We start from the raw sequence: 14207 nt of genomic DNA, 5'->3' as shown, positions 1-14207 counted from the left end.
ACATAGATTACCAGCCAAAAGGTCTATCCACTATTGGCATTCTACACTCTAATGAGAAATGATGATGTTGTCATTGATGGAAACCTATTGGCAACCTTGTGGCATTCATTTGGTAAACCACCAACAGGCACCGACACTGATAGACACTTCACCGACAGCGGCAACAATGCATACCAACACCCCAGCCGACATGAATAAACTTTTGTTTATTGTACTTAATTATAAATATCTTTTGTAAAGCTGACATGGCATATTGTAATAGACTCATATATGTATGAGATCTTGTAAATCATTTTGAGACATGAGATGAAATAGGAATGAGCGAATAATAAGGAAGATATATGTGAATGCATAAGGAAGATTTTGTATAAGGTTTATGGTTATAGTATGAGCTTAAACTGGTACTGAACCTGGCATAGTTGATGTTGATTTGAAGAAATACATTGTATTGGATTCTCATAATCCATTTAATAAGTCAGTGAGACTTCTATTTTGTAGATTGAGCAGTGAGCTCTAGGCAGTTGGCCTTCCTGCATGTGTAGGCCCCTCATTGTAAGTAATATTTATTCATTGGCTGGTGAGTGAATATTGTGGGTCACAAATCCCACTGAGGTTTTTCCCACACCAGGTTTCCTTGTTAAACATCTTGTGTTATGGTGTGTTTTCTATGTGGTCTTTATTGTTCCTATTTACTGCATTAATTCTTATTTACTGGTACACTACTTTGGAATGAAAAATACTTAATAAGGTTAAATATTTTGTTAACCGATTAGATATTGATTCACCCCCCCTCTCAGTATCTTTGGGACTATATTAATCCTAACAATTGGTATTAGAGCCTGGTCCTCTATTTTCAAAAGCCTAATAGCTTGAGGAAGATTCTGATACTGGTACAGATGGAGAACTTAAGAAATCAATTGGAAGGAGCTCTTGTAGACTATGATTCAGAGAAGTTGAAGAATATCAAACTTGAAGATGATCTGAGGATTTCACAAGAATTCATTCAAGGAATTCAGGAGAATCTTACTATTGCTAGAAAGAAAAGAAAAGAACTTCATGAGAAGATGCAGAATGACAATGATGAAAAGGAAACTCTTAATGAGCTTGTGAACAAATTGAGGCAAGAAAACATGACTATCAGGAATGAAATGCAAGATATGACTATTAGATTTTGTAAAGACATTGAAGATAGGAAGAAGAATGAAGATGAATTGACTAGGAGACTCAATGATGTTGGAAATGAAAATCTAAGACTCAGTCATGAAAATGATACGTTGAAGACATATCTGATTCACATGCAACATGATTAAACTAAACTTATGAGACAAATGGGAATTCTGGAAAATGAGTTGGCTACTGCAAATCAACATAAAGAGAAATTCAAGAAAAGTTTAGAAGAACTTGATGATATGCTGAAAATTTAGAAACCTAATGGAGATACTAGTGGACTTGGATTTGAAGTTGGTGAAAGTTCCAGTACTGCAAACAATCATGATCACAGTAAACCGGTAAGACAACCTAATTCTTACAAATTTAATGGGAAATGCTTTAACTCTAACAAGTATGGTCATAGAGAAAATTAGTGTAGATCTAGAAACAATTAGAACATTAATGCACCCACCGGTCAATGTTCCAAATGCAACAAAGTTGGTCATAATTCAGAAAACTGCAGAATGAGTGTAAGATGTTATGTTTGTGGAAGATTTGGGTACTTATCTAATCAATGCAGAACACAAACTGGCATAGGATATGGAAAGGCTATTCAGAAGAATAATGTGACTTGTTATGCTTGTAACAAAATTGGACATATGGCAAAATTTTGTAGAAGTAAGACTTCACCGACAAATAATAAAGGACCCAGCTTGAAAGGAAAAGAAAAGGTTGATGAGGTAAAGCAAGAATTTTCAAAACAATAGATTAGAAAGATAGATCAGAATGTTGAAGAGACTATTTCTTCACCGGTAGAATAGAGTATTACTCCACTGGTAGGAAATTATTCATCCAACTGAGAAGTAACCCTTTGGGGGTATTGCATCAAGTTGAACATCATGCATATTACCCTTAGTTGATGGTGAGAAGATAGATTTCTTCTTTGCCAGCAGATGTGTTAAGTTTTCACTTAACCAACGAGTATTTATTTTGGTTGTTGAAATAAATTTCATTATAAATCATTGGTTTTCCCTCTTTTACAATTCACCGAGCATTCAAACTAGCAGAGAGCACGATGAGCGAAGGCATTCAAGGCGAAGAAGTGAAGCGATTTATTTCAAGAACTCAAACATTATCAGGCAGCTTAAGGTATTTTTCAAATGGCTTCCTCTTCTACTCTTGAATTTATTACAAGCCCTACTATTGTGGAAATTGTAAAACGCCCTAGGCCCGTTTTCAAAATTATTCCTGAGATGGCTAAGCAAGATGATTCCATAGGAGCATTTTCAAAAATTCCTAAAGGTGTAGCTTATGTTGAAGACCCTAGGATTTATATTCACTACAATATTGAAGAATTAATTTCTAAGGAAGTGTTAAAGATGTTTAAAAAAATAATTTGTAATGAAAATAGAAATGTCAAACCCGAACACAAGATTATTGAGACTTTAGCTTTTGTGGAAATCTTGAACATCCTTGAATTTATAAAGGAAATAGTGAGAATTGTCCTAAGTAGGGCACATGGAGAATTTATTTGGTTAGATTTAGTTTGCAAATTCACCCGGCAAGCAATTAGGGCAGTGACAGGTTTACCCTCAACCAGTAGCAGACTAGACAAGACAAAGAAGGTACCTAACAACATAGTCATGACCTTAACCAGAGCAACATCTAATAGTAGATCTCTGAGAGTAAATGACATCAAGGATATTAATGTGATATTCATAAGTATGATTTTAGGTTACAAGACTACACATGCAAACTGACTTAATTTTGTTTCTAGTCTCTGCGTTAAAAATGCTTATGATATGGTAAATAATAATGCAAAAATAGATGTGTGTGAATGGCTGAATGATGAACTAGTAGATAACTTGAAAAAGATAAAAGGTGAAAAGAAAGTGACATTTCATTTTGGTAATCTTTTGGTATGCCTTATGTTGTATTTCTCAAAACAAATTCTTGGTTTTGGACAGAAAGATTTTGGATATGACATATCGGTAGGCAAACAATTGCAAGAAGCTTTCACCGGCATGGGTACTGCCAGGGAAGAAAATATAACTGAATATTTCAAAACTTTCCAAGCCAAAATGAAAATAAGAGAGAGACTACCACAGATTATAGTAGATAAATATGATAAGGAAATCTATTTTGTGATTAAGAAAGATGAAATATGGATGGAAGCAGTTCTTCCTAGAACTGTATGGGTAACTGAAATGGGGTATGAGGCTGATGTGAATATTATTGAGACTTATGCTAAAGCCCTATTAGAAGCACCTAGAGAACCAACAAAAAACATTTTTGGTAGTGAAGAAACAATTGAGAGTGATGTACAAACAATGAAACGAAGAAAGAAAAGAGAAAAGTACATAACGAGTGCATCAAAATAGGTAAAGGAAATAAAAGAAAATGTTATGAACCTTATTGGAATAAAGGAAAGTGAACTGGAAGGATTGCAACCGGAGGCACATATCTCACTGATTGGTACATCATCTGACAGTGAGATACCTGTTGAATTTAAGAGAGTTGATAGGAAGAGAAAACCTTCACCGATACCCTCTCCTCCACCCAAGAAAACAAGAAATCTGAGAAAGAAGCAACAAGTGGTAAGACAACTGACAAAGAAGTTAACACCCAAGAAGAAACAAAAACAGGTTATACCACCTTTGGATAATTTACTGAATGAAATCACTGATGACAGTAACTTGGCAAATGTGAGCAAGTTGTATAACACATTCACTGATTCAGAAAAGGAAAGTGTTGAAAATAGTATTATTCTACATCTGGACATATACAAGAAAGTGTTAATTGAAGTAGTAGATGACTTACCAAATGATCTATATAGAAGGTTAGATGCAAAGAGGATTGTAGTAATGGATTTGGACAAGAAACTTAAGGTTGAAAAACTTCTAGTTGTACATCCAATTAACTCTAAAGAGGATATTGATGAATTAATTTGTGAAGCTAACAAATCAATTTTTGCTAGCGGTCATCGACAAGTAAGCTTAATGGCTGGTAGAGTTAATGAAATTGCAGAGGAAATGGTTGATAAATGAGAGATTTTTTGTAAAAAAAGAAAAACAGGAAGAATTAAACCGACCTAAGAAAACATTCAAAGTTTATCATAAGGACAAGGACAAAGGGAAAGGTAAAATTGGTGGAATACCAAGCATCAAAATAACTGACAACTGACCACCACCCTTGGATACTACACCGGTACATACTGATGATACACCGACTACTGAAAATGTGGACATAATACATGATGACATTAACCCTGAATCAGAAATTCTATTCACCATGAATGTTGATACTCAAGAAGTGAACATTGTTTTGGACAAGGACAACACAGAGGTACATATTGATATTGCTAGCAGTGGAAACAATGTTGAGAAATTGACAGAAAATGTTGAGGTTAAAATACAAACAGAGAAAACAGAGCATATAGAGAAACCTTTGGACAGTGGAATGAATATTGGTAGTATAGATGCTAGCACTGAGAAACCTACAGAGATAGAGACAGAGATACTGACAACTGATAACATAGAGAAACCAATAGAGAAACCGACAGAGGCACAGGTACATACTGAGACAGTGAAACTGGTAATCACTGAGAAACCCAAACCATTAATAGCTAAAATGGAAACTCAGACTAATCCACCGGAGGTTGATACAAGCAAATTGGTTACTAATACTGGAAGCACTAAAATAATAAAGGTAGTTGGTCAGACATCTGAATTCAGACCTACCAATGTGATAGAGGTACTTCTGGACTCTATTAAGAAGATAACTAACTGTAATGCATTGGCCTACAAGGAAATTGATGATACAATACCTATTCTTAAGATGATTGCACCAAAATGTAATGTAGATGATGTAAAGGATTCTTTAGGACAATTAGACACATTGTCTAAATTTATTGCTGGAAATGTAATAACAGTTGATAAACTAAATAAGGACACATTCAAAGAGAAAATGGAAAAAGAAAAAGAAAAATTCTTTGAGGAGACAATAAAGAAGTGCACTGAACATATTAACACACTTTTACTGGCACTAAATACAACAATTTTGGATTATAAGGAACTGTACAGAGAAACATGCAAGCCACATCTGTTGACTCAGGACATTGAAAAAGAAATAAGTAGAGTACAAAAGGAAATTGATGATATAGCTGATAACATCATTGGTTCATCCGAACCTATATCAGTTATTGAGAAAGAAATAGTAGGATTTAAAGAAAAGTTGGAGAAATTTGAGAAAGAAAAAGCAAGGATCAAGGGAAATGCCAGAGAGCTTAAGTATAAACTTAGTCCTAAATTGGATAATCTTATCTCTTTGAGAAATGAGATCTCTAAGACATTAATTCAAGGAGAAAGATCACCGGAAGAGCATATGCATAATCTCACTGACACAATCCAGTGAACTAAGGCAACCATGAATGATAGCAACAGATTCATGCAGAGTTTAAATTTGGTTTTGGCTAATATATTTCAGATTGTAACCAACCAGTTACAAACCTTAAGGTGAAATTTTGTACTCGTTTGACAATTTTTGACAACCTTTGTCATTGATGTCAAAGGGGGAGTAGTGGATAGAGAAAAATGGCTATTCAAAAGAGATCATTTACTCAGGGGGAGCACATCTTTTTGGTAAATTTTTGGACTTCACTTTTTGGAACAGTTTTTGGATTTTTCTCTTGAGTGTTGCCATCAATGCCAAAGGGGGAGATTGTTGGCATTCTACACTCTAATGAGAAATGATGGTGTTGTCATTGATGGAAACCTACTGGTAACCTTCAGGAAACCTTATGGCATTCATCTGGTAAACCACCGGCAAGCACTGGCACCGACAGACACTTCACCGACAGCAGCAACAATGCATACCGCCACCCCAGCCGACAGGAATAAACTTTTATTTATTGTATTTAATTGTAATTATCTTTTGTAAAGCCGATATGGCATATTGTAATAGACTCATATATGTATGAGATCTTGTAAACCATTTTGAGACATGAGATGAAATAGGAATGAGCGAATAATAAGGAAGATATATGTGAATGCATAAGGCAGAATTTGTATAAGGTTTATGGTTATAGTATGAGCTTAAACCGGTACTGAACCTGGCATAGTTGAAGCTGATTTGAAGCAGTACGTTGTATTAGATTCTTATAATCCATTTTGTAAGTTAGTGAGATTTCTATTTTGTAGATTGAGCAGTGAGCTCTAGGTAGTTGACCTTCCTATATGTGTAGGCCCCTCATTGTAAGTAATATTTATTCATTGGCCAGTGAGTGAATATTGAGGGTCACAAATCTCATCGATGTTTTTCCCACACCAAGTTTCCTTGTTAAACATCTTGTGTTATGGTGTGTTTTCTATGTGGTCTTTATTGTTCCTGTTTACTGCATTAATTCTTATTTACTGGTACACTTCTTTGGAATACAAAATACTTAATAAGGTTTAATATTATGTTAACTGGTTAGATACTGATTAACCCCCCCCCCCCCCCTCTTAGTATCTTTGGGACTATCATTAATCCTAACATCCACTTTGGCATTATTGATCCCAATCAAACCCTCATGGATGACATTTGCAAGATAGGGTGCAAAGTCATAAGTTACTGCTATAGATGGATAAATAATTTGTGCCATCATGAGCATGTAGTGAGTAGGCATAGCATTTTTTGCATCTTCTCCAAAAATCTGACACAAAGACCAATATACTTTTTTAGCCCTCAAAGTGAAGAAATTCATGGGGAAAGGTTCAACTGTACTAGACCCTACCAATGTTAGTCCTCATATCTTTGCAAAGAATTCCCTCATGGGTCCACTTCTAAGATGGTCCTTTTGAGCATCATAGACCTTCTTCAACATTTCAAAATCAATAGGCTCTAAATAATTTAAGGATTCATTTAGCCGGAATACCTTTCTAACCTCATCGGTTGTAATTTCAATCAGGGGGGCTCCACTTATATTCCTTATAATCCTGATGATAGGGTCATAGTTCTTCATAATCTGGGTACACAAGCAGAAATTGAAAATAATAGTCGCAGAACAACATCCTTGTCACCTGAGAACTCACAGAAGCTACACACTTTGTCTCTGCTAACCTTCGTGAATGTCTTTTACAATTAAAATCTTAAAACAAAGTTTTATGAAGCAACCTCGAAGGCACATCAACATTAATTCTCATCAATGAAGCCATTAATTTATTTGAATTTTAAATTTTCTGCTCCAATGGACCAAAAGGGTTTCTTCAGTATGCTTTTCCCTTCAGTCATTGATCCGCAAAGAGTAAAAGCCTCGCAACTCTCCATCACAGTCTAGCGACAACTGTTAGATCATGCAGATTTAACACACCCTTTAACCACTTAAGCTTTCAAAGAGGTCCCACATACTTCATCCGCTTGCCTTTTGTCGTTGAGTCGCGATGGGTAAAAGGCTCGCATCTTCCCATCATGGTCTCATGACCACCGTTGATTTCTCTTGGATCTGACAATAGTTTAAAACACCTTATCCGCTCACACTAGCCGAGCCCACCCATTAGTCGCTGATCTGTGAAGGGTAAAAGGACTTGCATCTTCCCATCGCGGTCTAGTGACAACCATAGGATCAAATCCTTACCCCTCAAACTTTAATATCCCTCCATCGCTTAACCGCCACCACTTAACCACCACCGCTGGATCTCTGACTGGCTCCGCCACTGGCGGCTTGTCATTGAGTCACAATGGGTATTCAACGTGCAACTTCCCTTTGCGGTATCACGACCATCGTTGGATCAAATCAGACCTGCCCGACTTTTAAGAACCCGATGCATATGTTAAAACAAATCATACTTAGGACTTAGGGAAAAATAAAGCACTCCAATTTTGGAAAAAATAAAACCCACCTACGTCCATGACTTAAATGGCCCCTTTCAATGACATAAAGACCCTTCTAGCTAAGTGGCAAAAAGGGAACTATTTAAAAGACCTTTCTTAGGACAAGAGACATAAAGGTTTATTTTATGATTTAAATTATTAAGCCCAAAACCCTTAGAAGCCATTGATTTGCAGACTTAGAACATTAGAAAGATTGCAGAAACTTTAGGGATATCAAGAATATTTCAGCACCATCCAAAATATTGATAACAATCTACTCATTTTAAATTTTATCGCACTTCACATAATGGTTTTACTAGGGCATTATCAACTATGATATCTGATATTTATCCTTTATATTTTATGATTTGATGGCCTCAACCCAAGTTTTTCTATCACATTTATTTGGAAATTCTAAATTATTTTCACCAAATCAATTTTGTGTGATATTTGTGAGACCACATTTCTTTGAGGCTATATTAAACAATTTGCATGCCTACTCTGGATATTTACGCTTTGCGATTGCAACATTTGCAAGTATCGTGCTTTACTGGATTTTATACATAGTTACAAGAAGTCCAAATTTCAACACAAAAGGGGCTCTTGCCAATTGTTATAAAATTAGGTTTTACACTACTCCATAATGGCACAAGCCTAGAGGATCCTTGGGGAATGTTGTGGATTTTTATGTATGCTAATAGTATCAACTTCAAAGTTTTATTTTATTTTCAACGAATCCATTTTGTGTGTTTCTGCTACCATCATACTTCGTGCATGTTATGTTTTGCATTGTGTAAGCATATCTATCATGAAACTCTAGTCATATAATGTGAAAAGATTATCTAACATTTTCATGAAGGCCCCTGTTGTGTTCATTATGTTTCACATGACCACTATTGGAATTATACACTTAGATGAGAATAGTTGATGTTGTCATTGATGGCAACTAACTAGTAACATGGTTCACAGGTTACACCGGCAACATACATCATCTACCGACACCAGCATGCACTACAAGGTTATTTACCGACATCCAGTCTATACCAATAGCAGTCACTACCGACACTCCTAGCTGACATGGAAATTATATTGTTTTGTATTGTAATTATATTGTATAGCCAACATGATGTATTGTAAAGACTCATATATGTATGAGATCTTGTAGGTCATTTTGTAAGTGAAAAAAATATAATTAGGTTATGAATGCAAGTAGTATATGAGAGAGAATAATTGTATATGCATTATGATGTAATTATTTTATGAGCAAATAAAAGCAGAGTAGAGTGAAGCAAGGTTTATGGCAAAGGTATCAGACAAAGCTTAAACCAGTACTGAATCCAGCATTGCAGATGCTATTTTGAGTAGTACATTGTCATTAGATTTAATTATCCAATTTTGTAGTCAGTGGGACTCCATTTTTGTTGTTGAGCAGTAAGCTCTAGGTTGTTGGCCTTCTTGCATGTGCAGGCCCCTATTGTATAAGTAATATTTATTCATATTGGCCAGTGAGTAAATATTGTGGGTCACAAATCCCACCGAGTTTTTTCCGCACCCGGGTTTCCTCACCACAAATATTTGTGTTATGGCATGCATTGATGGTTATACTTTTGTTTCTCTTTATAACATTATTACTTGCTTACCAGTATATTAATTTGGGTTATAAAGTTGCAAACAAGTTTAAATATTTTTTTTACTAGTTAGACATTGATTCACCCCCCCATCTCAGTGTCTTTGGGACTGATCAAATATCTAACAATTGGTATCAGAGCCTAGTACTCCATTTGCAAAAGCCTAACAACTTGAGGAAGATTCTGAAACCAGTACCGATGGAAATTTTGAGACAACAGTTGGAAGGAGCTCTTGAAGATTTTGATGCAGAAAAGTTGAAGAACATCAAACTGGAAGATGAAATCAAAACTGCTTAGGAATTCATCAAATCACTTCAAGATAACCTGGTTATAGCAAAGAATAAGAGAAAAGAATTACATGTGCAATTGCAAAATCAAGATGATGAAGAAAATGAAACTCTCAGAGATATTGCAGAGAAATTGAGACAAGAGAACAATAACATGAAGAATGAGATGCAAGATTTAACCATGAGACTACGCAAAGATATTGAAGATAGAAAGAGGAATGAAGAAGATTTGGCCAGAAGACTTAATAAAAGATCAGATGAGTCTCAAAGGCTTAGTTATGAAAATGATATGCTTAAAACTGATTTGATTCATATGCAACATGACAAAGAGGAACTTTTGAGACAAGTTATCACTTTGGAAAGTGAGTTGGTCATTACAAATGAATACAAAGATAAATTCAAGAAAAGTTTAGATAATCTTGATGATATGCTGAAAAGTCAGAAACCTGATGGAGAAACAGTTGGACTTGGATTTGAACATGGAGAAAGTTCTAGGACTGCAAACAATCATGATCACAACAAACCGGTAAGGCAACCTAATGCTTATAAATTCAATGGGAAATGTTTTAATTGCAACAAATTTGGTCATAGAGAAAATCAAAGCACATATAGGAATAATCAGAATACAAACTTACCCACCAGTCAATGTTCCAAATGCAATAAAAATGGTCATAACTCAGACAATTGCAGAATGAATGTGAAGTGCTATGTTTATGGTAGATTTGGACATTTATCTAATCAATGCAAAACTCAAATCGGTCAAGGTTAAGGAAAGGCTATTCAGAGAAACAATGTAACTTGTTATGCATGTAACAAGATTGGGCATATTGCAAAATTTTGTAGAAGTAAGACTGTACCAGCGAACAATAAAGGATCAAATAACAAAGGCAAAGAAAAGGTGACTGAAATAAAGAAAGAATTTTCTAAATAATGGATTAGGAAGAGAGATCAGAGGAGTGATGAATCTGTCTTTGCACCGATAGAACAGGGTAATCCTGCATCGGTAGGAGATTCTTCATCTAACTAAGAAATAATCCTTAGGGGTAAGGAAACAAATTGAAAATCATGCATTTACCCTTGGTTGGTGGTAAGAAGTTATATTTCTTATCTACCAGTAGATATGTGGAATTTTCACTTCACCGACAAAGCATTTATTGCAGTTGTAAGTTAATTTTTGGTTATAAAGGTTTGGTGACTTATCATTTCAATTCACCAAGCATCCAAGTATTCAAAGAGAGCAAAATTGAGAAAAGGCATTCTAAAGGCGAAGCAACAAAGGTCTTTTAGAGAATTCAAGGATTTCATAGTTAAAAGGTATTTATCTTTCGTAATGGCATCTTCATCTTCTGTTGCCGAATTCGTAGCAAACCCTACCATTGTGGAGAATATAAAACAACCTAGATCCATTTTGAAGATCATTCCTAAGATAGAAAAACTAGATGACTTTATTCGTGCATTTACTAGAATCCCGAAGGGAGTCGCGTTTGCTAAAGACCCTAGGGCATACATACATTGTTACATAGAAAGTTTAGGGTCTGAAGATTTGATGAACATGTACATGAATATAATCACTGACAAGAATGGGGTAGTGAAACCAGAACACAAGGTAGTTGAGGATTTAGGTTTCATTGATATCCTCCATATGTCAGAATTCTCAGATGAAGTCATTCACTATGTCCTTAGCAGGCTTCATGGTGAATTTATGTGGTTGGACTCAGTATTTAAGATTATGAAGGAAGCTATCAAGGTTGTTACTGGTTTACCCTCCATTGGTTCTAGACCTGACAAGAAGAAGAAAATCCCCAACAAAGAGGTTATGAGATTAACTAGAGCTACATTTGACAACCAGTCACTTAGGGTCAATGATATAAAGGATAAAAATGTTAAATTTGCTAGCATGGTCATTAAATATAAAGTTGGTCATACACATAGGTTGAATTTTGTATCTAGTTCATGCATTCATAGTGCACATGAGATGATATTGAACAATGCAAAGATTGATATTTGTGAATGGTTAAAGGATGAACTCTTAGAGAATTTGCACAAAATCAAAGGTGATAAGAAAGGAACCTTCAAATTTGGAATTCTGATAGTATGTTTAATGCTTTATTTTTCAAAAGAGATCCTTGGTATAGGACATAAGGATTTTGCCTATGATACTTTAGTTGGAAAATAGATAAAAGAGGCAATCATTGGTATGGGATCTGATGGTGATAAGCTAGTTAAAGACTACTTTAAGAATTTCCAAGCTAAAATGAGACAAAGGGAAAGGATTCCCCAAAGCATTGTGGATAAATATAATAAACTTGTATGCTTTGTAGTGAAAAGAGATGAAATTTGGATGGATGCAGTTAGACCTAGAACTGTCTGGATTACTGAAATGGGATATGAGGTGGATTCTCACATATTAGATTCATATGCTAAAATACTCCTAGATGCTCCACCGGAACCAACAGAGGAAATATTTGGTAATGCTGAAATCATTGAAAGTGATGTTGCTATGATGAAGTAGAAGAAGAAAAGAGATAAATTTATGAAAGATTCTTCTAAGATGGTAAAGGATGTTATAGAAGGATTGATGAATCTTGGTGTTATTGCTGCTAGTGTGAATTTAAGTCAATCAGAGCAGAAAGTAGCTCACATTTCCCCTGTTGCTACTTCATCTGATTTTGATAGTGACAGGGCAACTAAATTCAAGAGAGTGGATAGGAAGAAAAGAAAACCCTCACCGACACCTGCTCCATCTCCCAAGAAGTCAAGGACATAGAGAAAGAAACAACAGGCTATAAGAAAGCCCAGTGGTCCGAGGAAGAAAGTGACTCCAAAGAATAAATCTGAACCTAAGGCACCAGATACTCATACACCAGAAGAGTTGATCAATGAAATCATCCAAGAAGGTAACCTTAGTAATGTGAATAAACTTTATCATTCTTGTAAGGATTTAGATAAGGATGCTATAGAAGAAAGTATTATTTTATATATTGATATCTACAAGAAAAATTCATATTGAGGTTGTAGATGATTTGCCAAATGATTTATACTTAAGGTTAAAGGCTAAGAGAATGTTTGTAATGTAGTTAGACAAGAAATTAAAGGTAGAAGCTCTACTTGTTGTGCATCCTGTTAATTCTAAGCAGGAAATTGATGATTTAATATCAGAGGCAAACAAAATAGTTTTTGTGAGTGGTCACCGGTAGGTTAGCCTTATGGCAAACAAAGTTAAGGAAATTGCAGATGAGACAACGGATAAGGGATATATTTTTTATGGAAAGAGAGAAGAAATAAGAGAAGGATAGATAGAAAATAGATAAATCTGTTGCTAAAGTTTATCAGAAGGTTGATAAGGGTAAAGCAAAAGTTGGTAGTGTCCCCAATATAATGGTCAAGGATAACCTTCCTCCACTGGCTCAAATTGATAGTCAACTGGAAGAGAAGGCAAAGGAAATGACAAGAGATGGCATTAATCTAGAGTCAACTATTCTTTTTACCATGAATGTGGACACTCAGGACTTGAACATTGTGTTGGATAAGGAAACTACAGAGGTAAAGAGAGTTGAAGCTACAAATATTGAGATCTCTACGTCATCGATAAATATTGTTGATTCTCAGCAGAATACTAAGGAAATGATTGAAGTTAAGAAACCAGAAACCATCCCTAATGATACGCAACTTAATACTGAAATAATGGCAGAAGCACAAGAAGAAGCAGTAGCAGAAAAGGGACATGAACAAAGTGTAGCTGAACCGATAGTTAGTAAGGTAGATAGTAAAGATGAAAACAAAGTTGAAAAATAGAGTGAGCATAAGGAAAAAATAGTAAATAAAGGAAAGGCCAATGATGGAAACAAGATAGAAGAAGTGGTTAAGGAATCCAAAGATGAGAAAAAACCAACTGCAGAATCTCACACTCCGCCTAACACTTCCACTATGGATTACAGACCTACTAATGTGACTGTAATACCCTAAAAATGGTCACCTAAACCATGGGCACCTAATCTCGACAACATCACCAAGGTCCTAACCAAAGGTAATTAAATCAATCTTGAGCACATTATTAATTCATTAATCATCAAATGTCACATGGCAAGTGAATTACTCAATATTAATTAAATATTTATTTAATTAATTAAATCATTCCAAGAAAATCATTTTGATCAATTATCCTATTTAATTTATTAAATATCCTAGCATATTTAATTAATTAATAAATTTGCCATTTAATCATGCAAAAAAAGGAATTAACTTATTACAAAAGAGGAATTAATCACAAAGCAAGTGTTAAATTGAAAATAAA

At 35.0% G+C, this 14207-nt stretch overlaps 1 protein-coding gene across 1 annotated transcript; it reads left to right on the top strand.

Annotated features, from left to right (window-relative positions):
• The first annotated feature begins 4440 nt into the window (after window positions 1-4440).
• LOC131874257 (uncharacterized) lies at window positions 4441-13708 on the top strand. Its single transcript, XM_059217544.1, has 2 exons — window positions 4441-4857; window positions 13247-13708. Exons 1-2 carry the CDS (start codon window positions 4441-4443, stop codon window positions 13706-13708), a joined length of 879 nt encoding a protein of 292 aa, XP_059073527.1.
• Window positions 13709-14207: the final 499 nt, after the last annotated feature.

The sequence above is a fragment of the Cryptomeria japonica genome, chromosome 3, assembly GCF_030272615.1.
Source record: "Cryptomeria japonica chromosome 3, Sugi_1.0, whole genome shotgun sequence".
In the NCBI taxonomy this organism is placed as follows: domain Eukaryota; kingdom Viridiplantae; phylum Streptophyta; class Pinopsida; order Cupressales; family Cupressaceae; genus Cryptomeria; species Cryptomeria japonica.
Note: the sequence above shows the minus strand (reverse complement) of the source record. Positions and strands in the feature narration are given on the sequence as shown.

Coding starts and splice junctions, on each gene's coding strand:
- LOC131874257 (XM_059217544.1), top strand. CDS start 4,441: ATGAATGTTGATACTCAAGAAGTGAACATTGTTTTGGACAAGGACAAC. Junction 4,858..13,246: donor GAAGCACTAAAATAATAAAG/GTAGTTGGTCAG, acceptor AAAGTTTATCAG/AAGGTTGATAAGGGTAAAGC.